Source organism: Dysidea avara, chromosome 6 (genome assembly GCF_963678975.1).
Source record: "Dysidea avara chromosome 6, odDysAvar1.4, whole genome shotgun sequence".
Taxonomy (NCBI): Eukaryota; Metazoa; Porifera; class Demospongiae; order Dictyoceratida; family Dysideidae; genus Dysidea; species Dysidea avara.
The window spans coordinates 15,190,716-15,216,960 of record NC_089277.1 but is presented as its reverse complement, the minus strand read 5'-3'; the positions used below and the strand labels follow the sequence as shown (position 1 = coordinate 15,216,960).

At 36.2% G+C, this 26,245-nt stretch overlaps 1 protein-coding gene across 3 annotated transcripts; it reads right to left on the bottom strand.

The window, feature by feature from the left end:
- Positions 1-94: 94 nt before the first annotated feature.
- On the bottom strand, positions 95-25,007 carry LOC136258742 (putative leucine-rich repeat-containing protein DDB_G0290503). Of its 3 annotated transcripts, XR_010702957.1 has the most exons (12): positions 24,653-25,007; positions 18,698-18,971; positions 17,166-17,227; positions 14,773-15,045; positions 12,711-12,791; positions 12,610-12,660; positions 6,634-6,730; positions 6,202-6,281; positions 3,965-4,042; positions 3,511-3,657; positions 2,103-2,178; positions 299-355 (listed from the first exon to the last, which is right to left on the bottom strand). XR_010702957.1 is itself a non-coding variant. In XM_066052096.1 (11 exons), exons 1-11 carry the CDS (start codon positions 24,983-24,985, stop codon positions 249-251), a joined length of 1,512 nt encoding a protein of 503 aa, XP_065908168.1. In that variant the 5' UTR covers positions 24,986-25,007; the 3' UTR covers positions 96-248. The 3 variants fall into 3 exon arrangements, 2 of the variants coding, with proteins under 2 accessions (XP_065908170.1, XP_065908168.1); XM_066052096.1 differs by lacking the exon at positions 3,511-3,657 and having other exon boundaries at positions 96-355; XM_066052098.1 differs by lacking the exons at positions 2,103-2,178; positions 3,511-3,657 and having other exon boundaries at positions 95-355.
- Positions 25,008-26,245: the final 1,238 nt, after the last annotated feature.

The window sequence follows — 26,245 nt, the reverse complement described above, 5'->3', positions numbered from 1 at the left end:
GTAGTCAGTTTTAAATACAAATCAGATCATGCACAGCACAAATAGATTCACTAATGCACACACACACACAGACACACACACGTGCACACACACACACACGCAGTAAGTGTTGTGTATTAAGCTATACCAGATATTTTATAAAAGTTAAAAATCAAATCACAACTATATACAATACAAAATGTAGCTTCTAAATTGTATGTACACGACTATATTGTAAACCCTACAATGACAGTTGTGCATGCATCAATTCAAACATGAGAAATCTGATCACAAGACAACACCGACTGAAACTTTTCAATCCATTTCATCTTTTCGTCATCACAAGGAGCTTGTAAGTTGTAAGCTGTATGATGTCCTAAACAAGATAAGGTAGGCAAACAGTGCACGTACATGATCTCACTTGTTTCAGTACCTTTATTGCTACACAATAATATTCATATTTTCTGTCTAGTATTTTCCATGGAAATGATCACTTTTAGGCTTTTATAGTGGTTTAATTATAACTACATAATGAGTAATGCAATACTTGTGAATTACCTACTTATGGAGTATATACATATAAACGCAGGAATTTTGAAAAAAGGTTTCCACTTCAGCTAACTGACTGTTATATTAGAGTAGTTTGTATTGCCTACAGCTTTATTAGATTATCTTGATCTTTTCACCAAAATTGTTGTTCAGAGCAACGCACATTGCTATTGTGTGTAAAACTATCACTACTTAACTAAGGTAAAGATTCTGGTAACTTGAAGTTTCAACTTTTCAAAGTTTCAAGTAGTACAAAAGAAGTTTCCTAAAACCCTGAAACCTCTCCAACAAGAATCGCTAAATTACACTACAAATTTCAGTAGGTATGTATTTTCCTTGTGTTAATCATAACCCTATACACTATGTACAGTGGAACCTCTATCATACAGTACCGATAGTACTGTATAGCAGGGACCACAAAGGTGTGGGCGTGGCCCATGAAAAACATCACCCAAAAGCCAGCCTTACTTTTCCCTGATGGTGATGAAGCAGCATTGGTTAGGTAAAACTAAGCCCAACCAAGCCTTCAGATTGACCTGAAACGCTTTCAACAAGTTGCTGTATATGAATACTTCTTTTAAAAATTATTAAACAGGATTGATTGACTGACTGACTGATGCCTTCAGACAAGGGTAACTTGATAACGGCTAAGGCAACAGGCTTGATTTTTCACTGTTCGATGTCACTTCGGTTTGAGAGGTGCCTTTTGGCATACTGCAGTACATACAATGCATTCTTCATGGACTTATCAGTGTCTTCCTTTGTGTCCCATTTATCTTTGCCAACATTAAAAAGTGTCAATTTGGCAATAGCACATGATGGCTTCTCCTTGTAATGAAAATGTCCATATTTTTCATAGTGGCTACTTTGATTGCAGAGGTGCTTTTCAAACAGTTCTTGATTCGCAATGTTGTGTAACGGGTTGAACATAGCTGACAACAAAGCATAATGGATACTTCACTTTTCAGATGATAATTGATAGTTGGGGTGTGTGGTACCATTTATTTATTTTGTTGTGGCATGTGTGAGCTCACCTTTCACAATAATTTTATTTTACAAAAAAAAAGTAAACAAACAAGTACACAAAAAATATGGAATTTTCAATTAGAGTTGGGACCGTAGCAAAAGTAATGAAAAAAAACTGGAGTAGTGTATGATATTAAATCACAGTAAAACAATAAGAAGTGTTATATCCCTAAGATACTACAGTATAATTGAAATGCACAGTAGGGATATAACACTTCTTATTGTTTTACTGTGATTTAATGTCATGCACTACTCCAGCTTGTTTCAGTACTTTTTATCGATGTGCTATGGTCCCTACTCTAGTTGAAAGTTCCAATTATTTGTATACTTGTATAAGGGACACTTTGAGGAGACCAGCCAATTTTGACTGTTAAAATTGTACTGGTAAGCATCTGTGTGATTGTCCCTTATATAGTGGGGTTAAACGTTATTCAGAACACATTCTGAAAGAGAAGTTCTACTGTAGCTATATGACTGTCTAATATTACTGCATTGTGTATGCATACAATATGCATGCTAGAATATGTACAGTTAAATATAAACCTTACCTTGTACATATTTATTTTTATCGAGTTTGCAAGCTTTTATCATGTTATTCCTTTTGTGCTTTATTATAAAGAAGTCCTGTGTACAAGCAAATTTACTAATAATAATAATGTTTTCACTGGTACTTCTGTATTATATTGAGACATACTGACATAACTATATATGTAATAGTTGTAACACAGGAATGAGAGTTTTGCCTGATATATATGCCCCAAGGGCTGCAGGCCCGAGGACAGAGGGTATACATATCACGACAGGCAAAGCCTGAATACCCCATGTTACAGCTAATATGTAACACTGATCAGGCTGATCAATCACCCAAGCCAATACGAGTGCTGCCTCCTATAGATATCACGGAGAGTTTCAGTTACACGAGTTTAGTGCTTTAATCAGTGTTATTGAACTGTTTATGGACAAAGTATGGAGTTCACCAAAGGCCTACATAGGTAGGCTTATATACTTGTAGAGTGATTACTCCATTCAGAGTGGTAGCTTCATGATGGGGGTGTGTCTGTATTCGAAAATGTGTGGAAACAATTGGTGAATAAGCTATAGCACTAGTTCTCACCTTAGCCCAATGTTTTACAACTTGTAGAATGGTGAGGATAACAAAACGCTCTCCATCTGAGTGGTTTTCATGGCAAAATTCAAGTCATGCATCCTAATCACGTGACTGTTAATTGATCCCCACAATCGATTTTGACTTCAACATCTGTATAATGACTGCCCAAATGTAGCCTGGGCAGCCCCTTTGATCTGAGGTGTGAAAGTGTTACATGTGGCTATATACCATTTAGCTCTATACGTAGAGTATGAATCAAGGGTGAATAATTCACTCTTCATATCACCAGTGGCCATATGGATTAGGGATATTCTTTTCAGGGACAGTGGAGCAAGTGAGGGGAGGGGAGGGGCAATGAAAATGACTGAGTAAATTTGAATTATACAAGACACAGATTCCATTATGGGAATATGTATGTGGGCATGCCTCCCTGATTAAAGATAGCATTTTAGATTATTTCAACTGCATTGTTACAGGTAAACTACGTAGCAACATATCTACACTGTATTAATGTGACTGTTGCATTAAAGTACCATATTGCAGAAAATCTTGACGGCAGAAAGAGTTGATGAGTTTGAAGAATCAGTTAATATAAGTGCCTTAAACAGTAACCTTTTAGGTCTCAATTTTTTAAAAACTTTATCAAAATTTTATTTCAAAGCGGATTTGTCAACTTTTTATTTGATGGAATTGTTATAACCTCTGTAACCTTGTAATAGACAGTGGTATTGTGGATTGGAATTGTTGTAACCTTTGTAACTTTGCATATAGATAGTATATTATAGTGCATGTCTTTCCCTGGAGGAAGCTGTTGTATCACATGAACTTCAGCCCTTTTGTTATCTCACCTTTGATATATTGCTAGTGTACATGGTCTGTCAAATTTCCTGTTGTACAGTAGTTGAGCTGCTAGAGTATCTCAAAAGTATAAGCATGGCATGACCCCTTTGGCCCCAGCTATGTGCACTTGTTGATGACACTTTGTGCTAAATTATCTGCAATGCATTTTTCTCACAAGGTTTAGCAGATTAAGAGGTGAAAATACATTAAGTTATGAACCAATCTACTGAATCTAGTACCATGTAGGAAAAAGTAGAGAAGTTACTGAAATGAAATTTAAGGGAATGCATGCTAACTGGTGTTTACACTTCAAGGGATAAAGTAAGTTTCAAAAGGACATAATTATACACAATGCCTATGCCTCTATACAAACAAACAATGTAATTGTTCATTACATTTTCACTTCTTATTCTCATAGCTATGAAAATACATTGCAATGTGATTCTAGGTACATATACTTACTTCTTTTAAACTGTCTACAACTTCCATTTCTTCAGTGATAGGTACAATTCCAATTGGTCTTTTCTTCTTTGCAGGATCCTATAAATATAAGTATACCAGACAATTATATATACAGCTGCATGGCCTATTTTTAGGAGAATGAATTGTAAAACAGAGTGACTGAAGCAGCATACGTTGCATGAAAGCTTCAACATCCCAAAAGCATGACTTAAATTATTATTAAATTTATGCATGGTCTTAAATAACTGGATGAATTGCTATATACAGCACAAACAAGCAGCATTCAAAGCAGCAGCTATGTATAAACAAGAAATTTATTTATAATAACAAACTGAATCCTCACTATTACGTGGGTAAGTGTTTTTATTAACCATGCATGGATCATTGAATTAGGCTACATGGCTGCTTCTTAGTCTGTCTAACTACTTCCTAATTTGAAAGTACAAAATTCACTAATGTGTGCTGTAAAGAAAATGATTATGTGGGCTAAAGCATGAAACTATAATAATTAGAGGTGTGCAATTATCTAGATATATTCAATTATTGAGATATCATAAGACTTATCGAGATAAGGATGATAGGTTTATTAATCTAGATAATAGTAAACTCCCGTTAATTATTTGTATACCTGATGATGTAGGCACCTCCTGGGGGGCTCCAACTCTCCTACCACTTGGGAACAGTGTTAAGACTAACATTTTTCACTTTATTGTAGTCGTCAAATTACAATTCGCTCACTTTACTGGTTACAATATTGGCAGTTTACTAAAATAAATAATTGTTTTAGTTATCGAGATATGTTAGATAATCGAGATAAGTTCAAAGGAAATATCGAAATATGTTTAAATTATTCATCGCACACCTCTAATAATAATAATTAATTCTGATAGTAGACATTAAAGTATTGTTGGTAACCTGTTAACAACCAAAGCATGAAACTATACAATGCTAATTGAGATAAGTAAAGATACTGCCATGGCATGAGGGGGCTAAGAAGGGTGGTAACTGGTTAATACAATTTGCACAGATTTTCACCATGCGGGGACATGCCCCCACAGAAGAGTTTTTGAAAACGTAGCCTTCTTAGGTTGAATTTGGTATCAATTTATTGATTTTAGCAGCGTATCTGATGAAGTTTTATTTTAAAAATACATGACAGTAGTTGACTGCTCTATTAATCTTAAAAGTGGAGGAGCTAAGCAACTTCCAACACACACAAATGTGGAGGAGCTGCAACTTCCTTTCACCCCCATTATCATGCGTATAATGACTGAAACAATTTTATCACACAAAAATTTGGCCACCATTTTAAATTTTGAAATTTACATACTTGTTTGAAGCTTGGATCTTTTCCTACAATTTACATTCTGCTGTAGCTACTTGTTTTTAATCAAAGTCAAATCGCCATCGGAAATTAGTTACCAATGTGGTTCACTACTCATACTGTTTGTTTCTAAGATCGCTGTGGTGATATACCTTTAACATGCAGTGCTGCAACACAAAAGGTTGATAACTATTGTCAAGTTAAATGGCAATTTTAGCTCCTTTACTTATCATCACTATCACTATTTGTGTTACAAAACCGATCCAAATCGCATATCAGGCAAAATCAAACTAACACCACCAGTGGATAGCTACACTATCGTACTACTAGTTTTGACCTTCAGTACTACTCAAACTACACGAGGCTGGTTTTAACAGACGTATTTTCAGGGTGGTGTGGAGTGCTCAAATGGCGGTTTCAGGCCTTGTGAAGGACCTGGCTTAGCAAAAATCAGTGGTTTACTGGTGGACAGCCTTATAATGTTGGCCAGACATTTTCTCTGTTGATTTTGCTACATATCAGCCACTAAGGAGCCAGCACAGCACTGTAATTGCGTGTCTGGACTCCAATCATGGTCTGCCTCCATTTTGAGGTCTATCTCTTGCCCTCCCCACCACCCCCCACCCTCCACCCCTTTGTGAGCACTCATGATACTACTTCACTCATCCAACTGCTCAGATTTTCTATCTTATTTGGCGGGAAACTCTACAAGCAGCTACAAGTACTGGACGTGGCCTGAAAGGTACCAGATTGATGCATCTTTTGTGTAAATTTCATATGCATGCTTGCTATCCTTGGAGAGTTATGCTGGCTTCAATTCTTTAAAACCGTTTATCTCGAAACTTCTAATGTGCGATTTGGATTGTTTTTTCCAAAATCCAGTCACATTTATCTCTTTAATTCAAATACTCACATCTTTTCCTTCAAAGTAACAAAAGTATTTTGATGACAGTAGCACACACCATCTCTTCTTCCAGTGTTTCTTTTTACCACCTACATGTACACAATAGATCACAATATCATAGGCTATATATCGTCTAATACAATAACAATAATATATTCTCTCAACTAAACAATTCTAAAATTAATTGAAAATGAGTTCATTAACTTGCTCTCTGCTTGTGAACAGATAACATCTTTTAGATTCTGGGAAGTTTCAGATATTTTTTGCAGACTTCACATAACTTTAAATCATGGCAGCATTAACATTAACATCATTGTGTAACCTCTTCCATGGCACTCTATAGCTTTTTGAAGGCAGTGCGAGCATGCAGTAAATGATGTGAGCAGTGCAGTAAATGATTTTAACATGTATGTGCATTATGCATACAGTATGTAACTATACCTTCCTTTAACAACCATCCTTGATGTAGTGGGTTAATATATTCATCTTCATGAATGTTCTCTGGTATCATAAAGGGTGAAATTGGTCTAATAGAATCCTATGTATTGTATCAGAAACAAGAAGAGACATTGTTACAAAATGCATTTGACACAGTCTTGGATATTGAGCAATTAAACAAGTGTTATACAGTGTATGTGCTATAAGAATAGGCAGCTTATAAAACCTTTACACACATACATTCATACCCACACACTTACACACTATACAAGTGAAAAAAGTAAAGTGTCTGGCAGCCGTGTGAGGCACAGCCACTATCTTCCATCCAGTGAACCAGCTCTGGGATGTCTGTATACCACTAAGGCACTTAAGTATGTGCAGGTAAATCCCAGCTCTGGACAGGACTAGTAACCCACAGGAGGGCTGTCCAATTCTCATGGATAGAGGGTACAGAACCGGAAGTTCCACCACGACCTAAGCAAGACTAGGACAGTTGAACATTTGCTTTCCAGTTGACACCAGGCCACCTGGTCTACATTACACAGCTGGGTGGACTGGAGCGAGTTTCTAACTCACTGAAACAATAACAACAGCAGCTGAGCATCACAGAGCATTGTACCTGGAACATTTCAGTGACCAGGTTGATGCTCTAACTACTTGGCTATGCTGCCTCACACGCAAACACACACAAACAAAAGCACTAAATTAATCTCAATGCTGGTTAATGTTGATTAATATTGTATATACAGTTTTATCAAATTAATAATACTTTATGCTTTGTAGGTTCAAAAGGTGTCATCATAAACTTTGTAAATAGGAAATGTATGTATGCATAATATCCTATTCTTAATTGAATCTGTTTTTAATGCTATGAATGTTTTTTTGTTTTTTTTTCAGCACGTGATGTCGCGATTGGCTGTATTTTTTGGGCTCTGTGTCCTCGTCTTTATAAAGACACTATCTGAAGGAAAGTCACTCCCTTTTCGTTCCAGTTTAAGCTACGACAGGCTGGTTTGGAATGTGCTGCGGTATTCAGTGATACGGGAACATTTTTCGTGTACACGTGTGGCGCTCGTTAATTGGAAGAGCACAAGTTTTCGTACCTTGCTGCATTGCTACTGCTCTGTGGTGACGTTTCTCAAAACCCTGGACCTGATGTATATCGTTGTGGAGTGTGTGCGTTGGAAGTGGCGGACGATGATGCTGCCGTTTGTTGTGATTACTGTGACCACTGGATCCATGTTGCATGTGACCCGTGCTTGTCGATGAATGTTTATGACGATATGGTATCTAACCCATCTACTGAACCTTGGTTTTGCTATTCTTGCAAAGAATCATTTTCAGATTGTTCAATCAATAATCTCTCAGTTACTGGTGGTGGTATTAGTTGTGTTTGTCTTAATGCTCACAGTGTTGTTCCTAAGAGATTTGAATTATCAGCATATATACTTGCCAACAAGTTTGATGTGGTGGCCATAACTGAAACTTTTTTGGATAATTATATTCATGATATCCACATCACTCCTCCTGGCTATACTGTGTTTCGTAAAGATCGGAGTAGGCATGGTGGAGGTGTTTTACTTTTTCTTAGGAAAGCACTAAATGGTTCTCTTCGACCAGACCTTGATGATGATTGCAAAATTTTATGGGTTAGCATACCTACCAAGTCTTCATCTCTACTGTTTGGAATTTTTTATCGATGTCCTAATGCTCCTTTATCTACACTGGAGGCTTTGCGTTCTTCTGTGTGCTCTGCAGTGTCACCAAACCAATCTATTGTATTATGTGGTGATTTTAATTTGCCGGACATTGACTGGTCTATTACATCACCTTCAATTCGGACTCCAGCTACCACCATGTTTTGTGATATAGTGTCTGACTATTTCCTTACTCAGTTGGTGTCTACTAGTACTCGCTGTGATAACATTTTAGATATTGTTTTAACAAATGTCCCCAGTAATGTTTTTTCAGTTGCTGTCTGTGATAATCTCCCTGGAACTGATCATGATGCTGTTAACTTTGTTATTGAAGTAGAAGTGAATGCTAAGAATATTCCACCTCGCTATTTGTATGACTATAGTAAGATTGACCAAGAGCACTTTGCTACAATTTTCTCACTTGTTCCATGGGACCTTATTGATTATGATGGTGATATTGAAGTTTCTTGGGCCATGTGGAAGGATCTTTTTCTTTCAGCAATTGATGAGTCTGTCCCTAAACTAAAGTGGAATTGTCGTAAGATAAAGCACTGGTTTAGTCAAGACACAATTTCTCTTATACATAAGAAACGAAAACTTTACAAAGCTATGAAATCAAGTGGGTCTCCAAATCTCACTGCTAAGTATCGCTATGTTAGTAATTTAGTGCGATCCAAAACAAGAAATGAAACCAAGATTAAAGCTATTACACTTTCTAACCGTTTTCGTACTGCAGCTAAAAAATTCTGGCAGTGGGTGACATCTATTAGACATTATCGTATGTCATTACCCCCAATTTTTAATGGTGATACTACTGTTACAAATGACCGTGCTAGAGCAGATGTGTTCAACAAGTACTTCTATTCTGTTTTTACTGATGAAGATTGTTCTGATTTAAGTTCTTTGAGAACCGATAGTAAATTATCATCTATTGTCGAATCAATTACCTTTACTACTCAAGATGTCTATCAAGAATTATTACAATTAAATCTTAATAAAGCTTGTGGTCCTGATTTATTAACTCCGCAGATATTAAAAAGAAGTGCTGATTTTATATGTGAGCCCCTATGTAATTTGTTTAATCAAAGTATGTCAATGGGTTTACTTCCCAAAGATTGGACTACAGCAAACGTTGTACCTATTCACAAAAAAGGAGATCGTCGAGTTGCAGCAAATTACAGACCCATCAGCTTAACATCTATTGTGGTGAAGATTATGGAGAGAATTATTTGTAGGAAACTAACAGAAGTTCTGGAAAAATCAAATCGCTTAAGTGATGCACAGTTTGGTTTTCGTTCCCATCGTTCAACAGTATCATTACTCTTGTCTGCTGTACATGATTGGAGTCTATGTTTGGAACTACGTAGTAGTGTACATTGTGTCTTGCTAAATTTTGCTAAGGCCTTTGACTCCGTGGCCCATGAGCATCTTCTTCTTAAACTACAGTTATTGGGTATTGATGGTAAGCTACTGCAATGGATACGCTCCTTTTTAACACACAGATGGCAACGTGTTGTTGTGAATGGTGCTTATTCGGATTGGTTAAGTGTTAAATCAGGAGTTCCTCAAGGGTCTGTTTTAGGCTCCTTGTTGTTTTTATTATATATTGACGATTTGCACAGTGTTGTCAAGCACTCTAAATTGAAACTCTACGCAGATGATGTCACCTTGTACAAGGAAATTAAGTGTGAATCTGACTGTAAATTGTTACAAGAGGACCTTGATCGCATTTGTGATTGGGCAGATAAGTGGCAACTTCGATTGAATGCATCCAAGTGTGACGCTTTTCTTATTTCAAATAAACGTAAGAAAATATCTTATGATTATTTCATAAACCGCTCTCTTCTATCCTGGAAATCCTCTGTGAAATATTTGGGAGTTTTCTTTCAATCGAATTTGTCATGGTCACACCACTGCAAGTATGTTGCAGCCAAAGCCAGCAAGTCCTTGAATTTTCTTCGTCACACTTTATGGGGTGCTACAACTGAGGTCAAATCCATGGTCTATAAGTCTTTAGTGCGACCTTCACTAGAGTACGCTTGCACTGTATGGAATCCTCACACTGTTTCTGATAAGTCCACAGTGGAATCTGTCCAACAACGTGCTGCACGTTGGGCCTGTGGAAGTCGTTGGTCACCATTACATAAGTGTTGGAATAAATCTTCTAATGCTTGTTTACAAGAGTTACACTGGCCAACACTGTCATCTCGAAGGAATTATTTGAGCGTGGCTATGCTTTATGACATCCTAAAAGGTAGGTACGATTCTTTGAAGCTATCAAATTACTGTAATTTCAATACATCTTGTACCCGAGCGCATCCTCTCACTCTTGTTCCGCTACAGTCTTCTATCAATTCTTATAGACATTCTTTCTTTGTGAACACTGTTTTCTTATGGAACACTCTATCGTGTGATGTATTTGATCTCAGCTCATCTAAGTTTCGCCAAGCTGTGTATAATCTGTTTTGTTGTAATTAATTTATATGTGTATGTGTTCTTTCTTGTTTTTTGTAGCTGTGTTTTCTCTGTATTTGTCCCCTCCGTTTTTGGTTTTGTATCTTCTAGGGAAACACCCTCGTACAGGCTCTGCCTTTTGGTGTCACCCTGTCTTTTTTTGACAAATCAGATAAATAATAATAATAATGTTTCAAGTTTAACAGTACACATATGCAGTGCATATAGCCTCCATTAAATTAGCCCATTTATGATTTAGCCCTTAGTCAATTTTGCTTGCAATGACCATTAATTTACACAAAGTATTTCCACAAACTTTATTCTGTGCGTAACTGTACTTACCTGTAAAATCAAGGTACTCTAATAAAACAGTCAGGTACTCTAGCCAGTAGTTCTAATGCATCATGTATTCATAGCCATTCAAAAAAAAACTTGTTAGCTATTTACAGTCTTTAGTAATTTTTGTATGTCTATGAATCCCACATGCATTACATGCTTCTTCCTTAGCACACCATTGCCACATCAACCAAAAATGCTCATGCACGCTTTTCCTGAAAAGAACCTCCACTAGAAAGTCTAATTATTGGCCTGAATTTAACTCACTAATATCAAGGGTATATAATACTTGCTAATACTACGATTCCTATAGTAGTGCTGCCAGTGTTGGGAGTAACGCATTACATAAGTAACGCGTTATGTAATATTATTACTTTTGTGGTAACTAAGTAATATAACGAAATAAAAACAGGTAATATAACTCAAGTTACTTTACTTACTAATGTAACGCGCTACCTAAGTAATATAGTTACTGTAATGAATCTAATATTATTACTACAAGTAACGAAGTTACTAATCTTGTTAGTAATCCACTGTGTAATGCCTAGCCACAATGAAGTAACGAAGCCTACTGAAGGAAGCTTATTCACCTGCTTCTTACTTATAACCAAGATTTGTACATTTCTCAACAATGCAATCTTGTCATGTGATAAGGTAGTAGTTTCACATGTGACAGCTTAAGGCTGTGGACACAAAAGTAATATAATATGTAATATTATTACAGTTACTTTATTTTATGGGTAATATGTAACTGTAACTAAATAGTTCAGTTGCAAGTAATATGTAACTAGTTACTTATAAAAAGTAACTGTCCCAACACTGAGTGCTGCTGAATAACCCATTAATCGACCAGAGATTCCCAAAACCTCAATAACCAGTGATCACCAATCAATATTAAATAACCGATAATCGGTTCCCTTGCACTCAATAACATTTGAGTATAGCTTTTGAGTGCTGAACATACCAATCACTGTAATTTGGTGACTGGGTCTTACTTAGTACAGTACATTATGCGTATATATTTAATGTCAATCACATAAGCACATGTGCTCCATAAAGAGATATTTGTGACCTGGTCTGTGAAAAGGGGTCTTATAGCCTTTCACAATTGTCAAGTTTGACTAATCATAACTACTCATGTTTTCAACCTATAGTGCTATGTTAGGGGTATAAGGGGACTAAATTCCAGGGTGATACCACATTCACAAGTCAAGTTACAGGTTTCCAAGTACATGCAACCGAAAAAGCTATAAGACCCCTTTTTACAGATCGGGTCACTTTATTGTTTTAAAACCATGCCTACATATTGATTGTACCAATTAACTGATTATTGTCAATTATTGGTGACCAATAAACCAGTGCTTAAAATTTTGTAGGTGCATGCACAGCTCTACTTCCTAGCCTCTATGAAACATAGCAATCTGAAATCTGTTTGAGAGACTGATGCAACAAAGATTACACTACTATACACACAAAAAACACAAATAATAACCTCCAAATCCCCTGGTCCTTCACTTAGAAACCTTGTCCTTTTTGTTATGCCCTTTTATTGAGACCACATAAATTCCAGTAAACTACACTATAGTTATAGACCTTTGCACTGAAGTATGAAGTTAATGTAGCAAATTTTGATTGTCGTACAGCAGGAGACTTCACATCTTCATGCCTTTTTTCCTGTACATATAAAACAAACAGCATTGAAGCATTATTATGTGTATTCAGTGATCTCTTAAATTTGAATATCATACTCTGGCTCCCACATCCCTACCTCACTCTCAAAACAGTATTATTAATAAATTGGCAAGCAGCAGTTTTACTTAGAACCTTTTCAATAATACTTTATCATTTGTGAAATTATGTAATGTACAGAACTCAAGCAAGCATGTGTAAATGTACATGTTGTACATGTAAGTATGCTATCCACACAAAACAGCTAGCTGCATAAAAAGGGTATACGACCTTCAAAAAGCCTGGGTGAAAAATGTTGGGTAATCAAAGGTGGTGGCCATGAAATGGCTGCAATGATGATAGTACTGTAACTTTTAATAATGGCATTATGTTTTGCCTGCTACACAGCACAACAAAGAATAACCTTTAAAAATTAATCAAAAATAAAGGATGATTTCTGTTATAAATGTGGTAGTCAGCACAAGGAAGCCATTATGCACTATCTACAAATCAACATCTATGTGGTAGTGGAGAAAGAAACGGGACACAAAGGAGGACAAAGATAATTTTATTGATGTATCTATTGCAGCTGCTGTTGTAGGTGAAAAGGTGTAAATCTCGCACCTAAGCAATGGTAAATTGTGGAGAAATCTAGCCCAAAGCATTACCTGTACATGCATACGTAGTTGAGTTATGCTTGGCTGAAGGTGCCAGTTGGTCAGCTAGTCAGTAGAAATTTTATCAGTTATGCCAGTTTGGTTTTTAGGTGGTATGTTTGGGCAAGAAAACCCAAACTTCCATGATTTTTACTACACAGTTCTGCTGTATTATATTGATGAGCAAACAGCAGACCCTTAAAGCTTTATAATTGCTTGGCACTAATCAGTAAAATGTTTTGTTTTGGTAGAGAAAATTCATCGTTATTACAAGTGGCAATATTTGTTAGACATATGCCAGGTGGGTTAATAGTAGCACTCTTGGTTTATTCTGACAACACTCTGTTTCTATTCGATGTATGTAGCATGAACAATGTAAACTATATGTGCTTAGTAAACAGGTGTCTAGCACAAGTACATACTATGTGTGCTTAAAACAAGTAATATGCACCTCTTAACCATGTCCACTTAATATTTTGAGTCTATTCAAAATTATGCCAGCATAAACTTCTATATCTTTAAATGACACATGAGTTGCATGATTTAAGCATTACTGGGAGCTATTCATTCAGTAGGTTAATAAAAATATTGAAATACATTTTTTAATACAACAATAGATAGACCTTGAATTACAGGTTCTATATATGGAGCATAGCAACCAGTCTAGATCTTATGGCACCTAAGTGAAGCAAAAATGCTACTGAGGTGTATTAAATTCTGCAAAAGCCTGTATTTCAATAATCTAACCATTTCAGTTTAGTATAGTGGCACCTTAAAAACAACACTGAATGTAACAGTCAATAAAAAACTAACCAGATACACCATCCTCTAGTACTGTATGATTAAGTAAGTATCCATGCACTGTTGATGTTACAGGTGCGTAATAGGCTACCATATTCTGCATCATCTTAGAGTAAGGTACCTATCATGATGAACAAGGGACCTATGATGAAAACAAGGGATCTAAGGAATTAAGTCCCTGGTCAAGTATTTCACTTTGCTGTGGTCTGAACGTTATTATATACTACTACACATGTGACCAAAGTTTGGAAAATCACCCTAATGATTGCACCTGAAACAATTAGAATTTTTGATCTAGCATGGTGCTGTTAATAAGCAGAAAACAATTTTCAAATATTTCTAAAAACTTTTTGTTGTAATTCAAGGTATCCATGGCTTATTGTACCCTTAAATTGGTACGAATTTAACTTACAATGTTATTTTTCAGATTTAGAACTAAATTTTTAATGTGTCAAATGTGCCTATAAGGGAATTCGGTTACATATATGTTACATTCATATAAAGCAGTCATTTAAACTTAATAATATTACCTCTTGATAGTTGTTAGTTATTAATTCAAGATTGGAACAAGATGCAGAACGACGTCTGTGACTATTTCTGCTACTATAACTACTTCTATTGCCAGGTTCAAGGTCTAATCCTTTCTTCAATTCATCAATCTCATCTTCTAACTCCATTTTGATTTGAATTAATTGAACTTTTTCTTTCTCTAAAAAGCGGTATTTCTTTCGATATGAATCTAATTTTCTCTTATATTGCTTCATCTTGACATTAATGGAGATGTTTGGGGCTGTTTCTGGGTCCTATAAAACAATAGAGTGAACAGTAAATTTAGAAGTAAATAATTAAGTTTATTTTGATTTGCATTAACAGGTTGACAATTTTCTTTATATAATTCAAATGCATCACAATTTGTTGTTATCTTTTGCAAACTAAATCACTTTTAGTACAAAAAGCATCGCATGCTTGATTCAAACACTAAGACTAAGAAACTGAAACTTTTAGCAGAATGTTAGTTAATGCATGCTAGAATTTTACATCACTTGGGCCAGCGGTGTATGTGCTTTTTAATTTTTAAGAGGAAAATTTATGATAGAGTTGCCAGTGAAAAATTAACTTTCACCAAATACGTATGTCTTCACCATTGCAGGATGCTATTATGATAATGTTTCAAGGCACAAGTTTAGTATTGTGGTTATGTTCGTACTGTATCTAAGGTGTGAAATCAGATTTATATTCAGTTCCTTGGGTGACATATAAGAGCAGTTTGACATTCCCCTATCTCTGTATATCTCAGTGTAAGTGGTCACTATGCGTACTCAGGCATCAAATAATGACACAAATATTGTATAAACATTTGTATAACTACATAGGGACTGCAAGCTAGGAGGCTACAGAACTACCTTTTGCATACATATCAGAACTGTGGATTGTGTCATGTCATGGTTACCTGCATGGGAATGTGTTTTGTAGGCAAAATCAAAATCTAAAGTTAAGAGATGCAGCTCATCAGATGTGCCATTCTACGGTGGTGGTATGCAAAGCATATAACTACCCTGTATGCAAGGTATGCTTACGCTAGCGAGATCTATGCCCCCCTGCTCCCTCCCCCTCCCCTCAGGAAATTTCTTGGAAATTTGGTGACTCTTTCACATAAATCCTTTTTGCTTGTAAATATATCACTACCTTTTTTTGTTATCTTGATCTGTGCCTATAGTGACACAACCAAAAAATAGTGCAAAAACATTAGTACTGCTAATGTCATGTATTGTTAGACATAGCACCATCAAAGATCCTACCTTTAGTGACCTTAAAGGCTTCATTTCTGTAGTCATATCTCGAGGCATTAATTAACGTTAAACATGATGCTGAAATAAAGATCTTGCTGAAAGAAACGGCCTAGCTTTTGTTTGAAGTCAATAGGTGATTTTATTCCAAAGTTATGATTATCCCAAAATACTTGAACTGACCTCCCCTTGGTGTGTATATTACCTCATGAGCAGGTAAATTCATGCAACTTCACGGCAAATCATAACTTTGAATGAAATCACATACTGGCTTCAAAATATCCAGTTGCGTAGCCCCCTAAATTGACAATATTGCGCACTTTTTCATAAAACCATGTTACTTTCCACATAAATAGTACTCCTCATGTGCCTTGATCTTTGGTGACTTTTATGGCTATTTTTGCACAGAAAACGTATGCCATCCTAAGCATTAATAAAACATACTTTGAAAATTAAAGTTCCTGTTGAAAGAAGCTGCCGTACTATACAAGACAGATTTGGATAAATTCAGAACAACATAGCATAGTCAACCTTTGCGGAATGTTCTGTTAGAGCACTGCTTTATTAGAGTATCTTGATCTTCTGCACTCTGATTCAGGTCCATTGTTGCAGTGATAATAGCAATAAACCTTTGTATGAAAAGATGGGTTTTGTGTATTTGTATTCTTAGCGATGGTATAATTATTCTATCACAGGTTTAAGGAAGAAAATCCATCCCTCCTGGAGGAAGACGAGTGTGGCCCTGACTAGACATTGGGTGACCTGCAGTTCGAATCCTGGGGTTGGAGGGATTTTTTCCTTACTTTGGCCCCTTTTCTGTTACACCTAATCAGTCATTAAGTCCTGTCACCAAGTCAAGTCATTAAGTCTAAGCCCTTGAAATTAGGTTAGGTAATCCTAAGGCTGCAGCACGTGTTGCTGTCAGACCTTCAATGCTGGTCACTGTAAAGTATCAATAATGATAATAAAACAAAAGTTCATGGCCATCTTCAGTACATGACAAGTACAGTTTAAAAGTGAAGAGCCTCCCTCTAAATCTACCCTGTACTGTTACACATAAAAGCATTTTAGTAGCCACTAGCCCCTATTTACATTTGACAATCTTGGAGAAGCATGAGTACTATTGAACAACAAACCTGTTCATCTTGTATCAATTCATCATCAGTGGATTCAGTTTCCTGCACTGGAGCATGTAAATCTAATTAAAATAAGATATGTGGTCATTCACAATACTCTAGTTATCATTAAGTATAGCAATACTTAGCAGTAAGGATCATAAATATTTGCCACTAAACATCAAAGCATATCAATCACTGCCTCACACTTTCTTTATGGTGGAGTGGCAGTATCATTTGTTTAGGTGAAATCAAGTGCAAATGCAACTAAAAATGTTTCTAAGGTTACTCTATATACTAATGATTCTTTTAGCCTAGTGCACTGTAGCATATTATATGCATATCTGCAAATAGTTCGCTATTGTGTGGTTGCAATTGTTTACATAGCCAGTACATCACATTAATTTTTTTTAATTCTTCAGCATTGTAACGTTAATCCTTCATATGATTGTAACTTGTAGTGGTAATTGACAGTGTTTAATAACTGCAATAACCCAATAACTGCAATGCTCAAAAATCAAGTCTAATTTACATGCTCATAATTATGCTTTCATTATGCTTGAGAGGTGACTGTTTTATTAGAGTGCTTCAGTATTTCCTGACTGTAAGTGATTGCTCCATTACAGTATCTTGATTTTTCTGTAAAGTGCAAGCTAAGAACAGTAAATATAGTGACATTAAATGTTCTTGATAATTATGAATTTACTCTTAAAAGTAACATTCCTGCAGTGTATTCATTTGTTTTGTCACATGCATTCTGCATTTTAGTTAAAAGTCTTATTATGCTGGCATAATGTCGAATGCTTTTAGTAGCTTGAAATCATGCAAGCATAATTGATGCTAGCATGGTTGAAATAAAGTTAAAAGGCGTAGCAATTAATGTGGGCCTCCAGACAGATTCGTTGTGCAAATCAATCCATAGACTAATGCAGTATTATTATTTCCTTTATGCAGTATATAGTAGAAACTGACTAATAATGAATCATGACTATGCAATATGTTCAATAAATTAATCATGAACGAGTGTAAGGAATTTTATAAGCATTTACATAAAAATGTTGAAACAAGGGAGATCATCGCCTGAAATGCTTAAATATGCTGAGTTATTGTTACATAATTTAGCTGAATTATAATAATTTTGCATGTCAGCATAATACTTTTCACACATTTTATCAAGATGCATGATAGTGTTGTGTATAGCCAAGGAAAACCAGTGTGGTCATGCATGTACATACTTGAATGCATATGGCAGATAGCTAATAGGACTGACATGCAGGAACTGATTTTCACATAATATTCAAACCTGCTTTACCAAGCATGTATATAGGGAAGCAGTACTGCGGCTAATATTTATTATGAAAAAATAATTAATCATCAGCCTCTACTGATCTGATTATCGATACATACTAGCTGTGACTGTATTTAAGTGAGAGTCATCTGTTGTATCCCAGCGTGTGACAGAAGTTACATAAGCAGTTTTTTAGGGTGTCCAATTTTACATTTAAAACCCTAATTCCCTAAAATAGGTGTTTGCATATTCACAGCATTCTTACATGTGTCTTCCATTTCCCTCAGCTGTCTTCTTAAATTTTCAAGTTCGGTATCTTTAGTTGACAACTGAACACTAAACTCTATGTTTTCTGCATCCTTTTCATCCAGCTTCACCTTCATAGCACTGATTTCATTTTTGTTTTCTACTAACTCTGTCTTCATAGTACTAATTTCCTTCTCTTTTTCTTGTAACTTTGTCTGCATATCAAGTACCAGTTCTTTCTGGTCCATATATAACCTATCAATTGTGCTGACCGCCTTTTTGAATTCATCCTCCTATGGATAAACAAGTATATAGTTACACACAGTTATGAATTTATAGCAATTAATCGTCCAGTTAAGTGGAAAAAAATTAGAGTGATATCTGTTGGACTTAGCATATTTCGCTTATAGTTTCTTGCATCAAAATTTTGTCTGACTTCTGAATTTTATGCTGCAATTACATTTTAGTTATATAGCTAACTCCAAAATGTGCTACACTTCTATTTTATCTGTTTTCTGAAGTTTTGTTAATTCTTCCCACTCATATACAGTGTATATGTAGGCAACTTATTCTATTGGTCAGCGTGGTGGCCAATGGTCCTACTTTTGTTTGAAACATTTCTCAAATCCAGTACACTATTTTCTGGTGATGCATTTCGAATTAACTCTACCAACTTAAATTTTACAGTGTGATAAGCTAAAGTATAATAATGATATTTTGACTTTCTGCAGTAGCATGACAGATGCAAAACATACTGTAATACCAAAGAACAGTGGTACCTGACTGGATTGGACGTAAAATAGCATCAACAAAAGAAAAGAATTACAATTTTAATATAGTGCAGAGAATTATACTGTAGAATGAGTCAGAGAAACTGTATAGGCATACAAGAGGACTACATGGAACTTTTTATCACTACTTTATAACACATTGTTTATAATTTTCATCAATAGCCACCAGCCTATTATGCCTTTAGTTTACCTACTATGCTATGTGGCAGTGCTTAAAAATTCTGCCTATTACGCATGCTCATGATTTTGATCAAAATTTATGCATTATTTCACATGTATTGGTAACAATTTTTCACTTTTTGAATGGAAAATAAAAACTTCTTTTTGAGCAACTGTGTAAAAGTAACAAAATAATTATTTTTATTTTTTAACTTGCTTTGTGAAATATACTCTAATAATACAGTCATGTCTACTGCATTGGAGTTTATTGACTATATTGTACTAGAGTAGAATCAATCTTTAATAAGTTTTGAGTGGCAATTGGGATGTACTCTACTTCATTTGGATGATGGTGTTGCATGAACTACCATGATAACTGCATGTGGTATGAGCTTGCCTGGGCATGATTTGAGGACAGTTTCCATAACTGATTATTGGAGCATCACTATTACAAGGTTTAATAGTTTGACAGACTTATTCTTCCTATTATGCTAGCATATGCTGAAATTAAGTTTGATCTATTTTTACGCAAATAAATGTCATGTACAGTGTATAGCACTGTGGAAATTTATCAGATTCATAGCAAACTTATAGTCTGTTCGCATTCACCTGAGCCTTTTTATTCTGTTAATAACTCTTGTTACATGGGCTAGCTGCCCAAACATTTAGTAATGCTGTGAAGTCCTATAAATGCTGGAACTGCTTATCAAAAAAGCACTATTGATCCCATACATTTAGTATAGATAATTCAGGTGCGCAACATGTGTTATAACATGAAAACATACTTGTTCCAGCATAAAATCATTGGGAGTGAACACTTGTTCACCTATATATTTAATATTACAATATTTGGTAGGGGCACAGGTGAATGTGAACTGAGTATATAGTACATGAATTCACCTTTATACGAAATTTCATGGCAAATGAGTTACATATTTGTGTGTTATAACAATTTTTGCAAAGTGCGTGAAAAGAAAATCTTGGCCCCTGTAGACCGCTTAGAAGGCCACCCATATCTTGCAAATGGCTAGAGCAACATATTTGCTGTGTGGAATACCTTACAGCTATAATGCAAAAAATGGTGCACGTCAGTATTGCTGACTCAGACAACCCACTGACCTGGGTTGGATGAATTACTGAAACTGAGATGTGCACCAAAAATATAGGAACATTTTGGAAGTGAACAGTTTCAAAACCAAAAACAGCACAATGGACCACACTTGCATGCATTTCCATATTTTTTACCACCCATGTATAGTGGTGTTACATGGGCAAAATCTCTGAAAATCCTATTATGATAATAGTAATTGGTAAAACTTAGCATACAAAAGGGCTACAACTACAAAAAGATCATACATGAAGTGTAGTAGGCTACACTGAAACAAATCTCTTGAGTGCTAAGAAATTGGTTTGTCTGGGAGATTTTTTACTCATATATTAGACCTGCAATTGCTACTGCCATCTTGGCACACGTGATCCTACATCAGGTGATTATCATTATTATTTCAGGTCATGAAAAACAGCTGGTTGGGCCCATTCAAAATAAGATACAATTAATATATAACTTTGTTGCTAAATGCCTGTATATTCAGGACTGTTATGATATGCAGTAATATTCACTTTGCAAATAAGGGAAATTTATTAGTTTAACCCAATGTTGAAACCGGGTCACTACTGCTGACCCGGATGACCCACTGACCCGGATTAATTAAAGCCGAGGCGTGCGATAAGAGCTATGTTTCGGCTAGTCTCGAGCGAGCGAGACTATGTTTTGAGCGTTCGATTCGTGTTGAGTAAATATTGCAACTTCAGCTTAGCTGTAGGTTGAAGACCAAAAAAAAAAAAAAAAGGTCATCACCTACTGACAATAGCCATAGATACCCTCAGTTTCATGCTACATACTGCACTTACTAATAAATGGGCATAGTTGAGCGTATGTTGGTAACGCAATAAGTAGGCGTGGCTCACGAAAGAGCTACGCGATAGTGTTTATAAGTTTCCATGTCATCAAACGAACAATTTCGTTTCTCACGTGATCCAATCCGGGTCAGACCCGGATAATTTGTAAACTGGGTCGGACCCGGATGACCCTGAGAAAATGTGACCCGGTTGACCCGACCCGGTTTCAACGCTGGTTTAACCATGAGGTAAGGTGGGCACAGGAGGCTACAAGGGTACCACCTACAAAAACAACATACGTACATTACAAAGACAAACATTATAGCATAGGTACATACAAAATAATTTAAGAGAGAAAACTATACAAAAGCTGAGGCACTGCGGGAAATTGACAAGGTGCTGAATGGTATGGAGTTCCACAATAAGACAAAAAAGGAATGCCTACATGAGTTTATGGCTGCTTACATAAAAGAGATAGTGAGTGAGATCTAGTTGGAGCAGTGGAGAATGTAAATAGTCACTAAAAGGTAGTTGATAGAGTATATCATATGCAGTGGTCAATGAGAAATATTTCATCGATGGCCAAAGCAGCTCTTCACATGCAACATTCTTCAGAAGAGCCGCTTTGGTGATTACTCTTTTGTGGTTGCTGTGAAGGTTACAGTAAGATGTGATTAGTGAGTGGGTTAAACAGTGGTGTATTTACTGACAAAGCCACAATATGATATTCATCATTGAAGATAATCCCCTTGTAAAGGTTATTTATTTTTAATGTACAGACTTAAAAAATGAGACATACTGTATACAATGATAATTTACATTAGTTTTAAAGTACAATAGGGTTAAGGGAAAAAAGCACTTTGCTGGCAGAAGGTCAGGTGCCTTCTCTGCACTGGTATTGTGATTACAGTTTTTTGGCTATACCAAATGACCTAGCGCTAGGAAATGGACACCATCAAAAGATAGCTGAAATCTTTCATGTTTAATCATTTATTTTGATCCTAATAATTCAAGCAGTCTATATTTTCTATGCCTATGTTCAAGATGCTAATCCTGATCTACTTTGATATCATATTTAAGTTTATAAGTTGTAATTAATTTGTAACTGCATGTGTAGCCAAATACTGTTGTAATTACTGTATGCATGCCCAGGCTGTGGACTGTTAATGCAGATTTGCTGCATTAAAAAGCATTTAAAATAAATAATATAAATATAAATGGGGTGATGAGGGGTGCTGGTAACCCTGGTAGGAAAAATATGAAGGGAAGAAAGAGTGTAGCTAAATAAGCGTTAGATCTTGATGCCAGTTGAAGTTAGGACTCCAGGTAAGTATTACAGATCTGATATTAGATGGTTATGAGGGACTATTATTATACTATTGACAATTTTACATAATGTATATGGCTGTAGTAGTTTTACTTGGCGTTTTCTAACTTCAAAAGTTAGCCAGTTCAAGTTGTTCAACATTGCCATGATGCTAGATGTTCTCATAAAATCGTTGTATACAAACCTGGCTGATCGATATTGAGCCATTTGTTAAGTCCATTAGCTAATGCCTGTGCATGACAAGAGTGTGAGAACAAAAATCAAAGGTGACAGACAGTTCATCAACTTGTTTCATAAAAACCCTCTATGATACTTGTTCATGCAATCTGTATTACACAAAAGCTTAGACACTGACAAGACCTGGAGTTAGCTAATGTCAGCCGTAGTGTGAGGTCATCAACTCATTGTCTTATACTATCTGGCTGCTGGGACTTGATTTATTAATGCTTTACAGCACAAGTGCTGAAGGTCTGTAGGACACCTGGTCCTACAGCCTGCTCAAAGACTTTAGACTTTAACTACTTAACTACTTAAGGTGTGTTTGAAAAGTTGGAGAAAGGAGAAAAAATCCATGACTGGACCTAGGTAGCCTCGAACCTGCAGCCATCCGATTTACGCTCGAACGCTTACAGGAATCTACCAGGTGGTCAGGATGTTTTCTCCTTGTTATTTTCATGTAATTATATCCATAGGAATTCTAGAGAGTAACTCATTATCTCTAAGTACCCCAAGTAGAACCAAATGGACACTAGTTTATTTATTAATGCTTTACAGCACAAGTGCTGAAGGTCTGTAGGACACCTGGTCCTACAGCCTGCTCAAAGACTTTAGCCTGCTCAAAGACTTTAGATTTTGGTGCCATAGGGGACAAAACACGTTTACAATAAATATGCTTCTTTCCTTTGTACTATATCTCCATTCCTTTGCATGTGTTATACAGGTACCTCGACAAGTATGCAGTACAAAAATATGACAACGTGGGTGTGGTTCATTGTGTCATGTTTGCTTACCATAGTTTTAAAACTGCTCTATCCTGTGATTAAGTAAACGGGTAGCTATACGATAACTAAACAGTAAACAATCAATCAGTGGACGTAGTTCACATAAGTTTGTAGACTACAAAACACTTTTCTTATAAGTGGATGTAGCTTCATGCATACCTACACACCATACTAATAAATTAGCGTGGCTCCACATGTGTCTATGCAACATAGATAATATGGGGCGTGATGCGCCGCTTATATTATCTATGGTCTACAAACAGCAGGTATGTTTCATGAAAGAGGCTGGCTTGCTGCATACAATAATTGATTCTCTTCGTAGGTATTGATTAAACCTGCGGATAACAGTGGGCACGTGCATGGTCCTCTACTGACTGCAATACACATGCTGATAAATGGGCGTGTCTCAAGCTGCAGCAGGACTACACTGTAGTGCATTAATACACTTCCATATCATCAAATTATTTAATTCATTTAATACAAACATGATCCAACCTGAATATTCTATAAAGCCAAGTCACACTCTGGCAGTTTCAACACTGTAATTTTAAAACTGTATAGTAGATTACTGTAGATCCAATGACCAATGACAAGAATAAAGTTTTAATTCTCGTCAATAAAAAATTAATATTTTCTAAGTGATGACATAGATAATGCTGCATATTATGTACAACATTGGAACAGTTTAAAGAGAAACTACCTGGGCTAGACTAGATAACTTTTATCTGTGCTTTTACACTCTACTTAGAGACTTTGCACAGCAATAAACCTAATAAGCACTGGAGGGGTAAGCTTACCTCGGTTTGATCCTCAAAATTGTCATGATCGACTCGTTTTATCAATTCAGCTTCAAGCTCAGTAAGAATGTCTTGGTGGCCGAGATGATCCAATGAAGATCGAAGACACTCGATTAGTTGATTCAAACAGTCCTTTCCTTTGAAGGGTAGGTAATTAAGGAACTCATCCACTTGATCTTCGTGACTGTCCTTGCTTTTAATAACTTGCCACTCGTGATCCGTTAGCAGATTGTGTTGTCGAAGTTGGGGAGAGATCGACTGAAAGTTGAGGCAGCTTCTAAACAAACCATGTAATCGCCTCAGTACATCATTTACTGACTGTGGCCCTGCCATTCAAGCATAGATATACTAACCCCAGTTACGGGATTGGAAACGAGCGGCGCGCCTCAATAGTTCTGTTGAAACGCTCCGTGTCCGTTGAATTTAAAGAATTTGACACTTTTGCCTGTCTTTGGAAGTCGTGCTCAACCATAGATTCTCTCGATAACCTATGGTTCAACCGTTCCGGCAGGTTTTAAATAGTGTTTCACCGATAATCGGTTGAATTATCGGTAACAACCAATATTAGCTAATTTTACAAGTATCGGTATCGGCTACGAAGCGGAAATAATTTGCCGATTAACCGAAACCCACAATCAATCGTTAAATTGACGGCAATGAACAGGTGAAAGTAGAGAAGGTAGTGAATGTAGCAGTAAGTGGTTTGCTATAACTGTTTTGGCTTGTTTGTTTGCACAAGTATGGCTGCAAGGCTATAGCAGGCTGTGTATATTTATCGGCCGCCCACGCAATTAGTTGATCACTCTTCACAAAGGGTCTGTAGTCCCACTAAAAACACTGTTTGATAAGCTGGCTTAGCTGTTTTATAACTACTTGGCTTCCTTTTCCATGAAAGGAGATAGTAGCAAAACTGTATAAAACATCGTAAAAGTCGGCCGCCCACGCAATTAATTACATTGATTACATTATCATTACAAATGCAGTTTATACACATAAACTTTAGGTGATTTTCTGCTCTTCCTGAAGAATTGAAGAATATCGGTAAATATCGGCAATCGGTTACAGGAATAGGCAAATAATCGGTATCGGCAAATGTGAAAAAATGCATATCGGTGCAACACTAGTTTTAAACGGTTCTTGTAAGTTGCAGAGCTTGAATAGACCGTCACTTTCCAATACTACTCTTTTGCGTGACTTTTCAAATGCGAGTTTCAATGGGAAAACAAGAAATGACTGTAAAAGTGAGTGGTTAATTTTGTCCGCTTGTACCGCCTCACTGCATGGATTAGTCTACGAGGTGTCTGTTTCGTTTAAACAGTATTTGAATGTTTCTAGTTTTGCATGAGGAAGTAGAGCAGCTCAGGTATTTTCGACCACCGTGTATTTCCGGACGCAATATTTCCTAGAGGAGCAACAAGTCTCGATCAATTATTACACTATTATGAAGACCTATGACTATCACCTCCATATATAAAATATAAAAGGATTTGGTTAAATCGTGTGGCTGCAGTGACCTTGGAAAGCCACTGTCCAAAAACGTCGATGCTCGGACAACGACATGTGCTATCTATGGTGCCACCCTCTGATGGCACG

Excerpts from the sequence above, each read along its gene's own strand:
- LOC136258742 (XM_066052096.1), bottom strand. The coding sequence starts at position 24,985 with ATGGCAGGGCCACAGTCAGTAAATGATGTACTGAGGCGATTACATGGT. Across the intron at positions 18,972-24,652 it reads ATTTTGAGGATCAAACCGAG|GAGGATGAATTCAAAAAGGC; the intron begins GTAAGCTTACCC and ends GTTTATCCATAG. Across the intron at positions 4,043-6,201 it reads GTTACTTTGAAGGAAAAGAT|GATCCTGCAAAGAAGAAAAG; the intron begins GTGAGTATTTGA and ends TTATATTTATAG.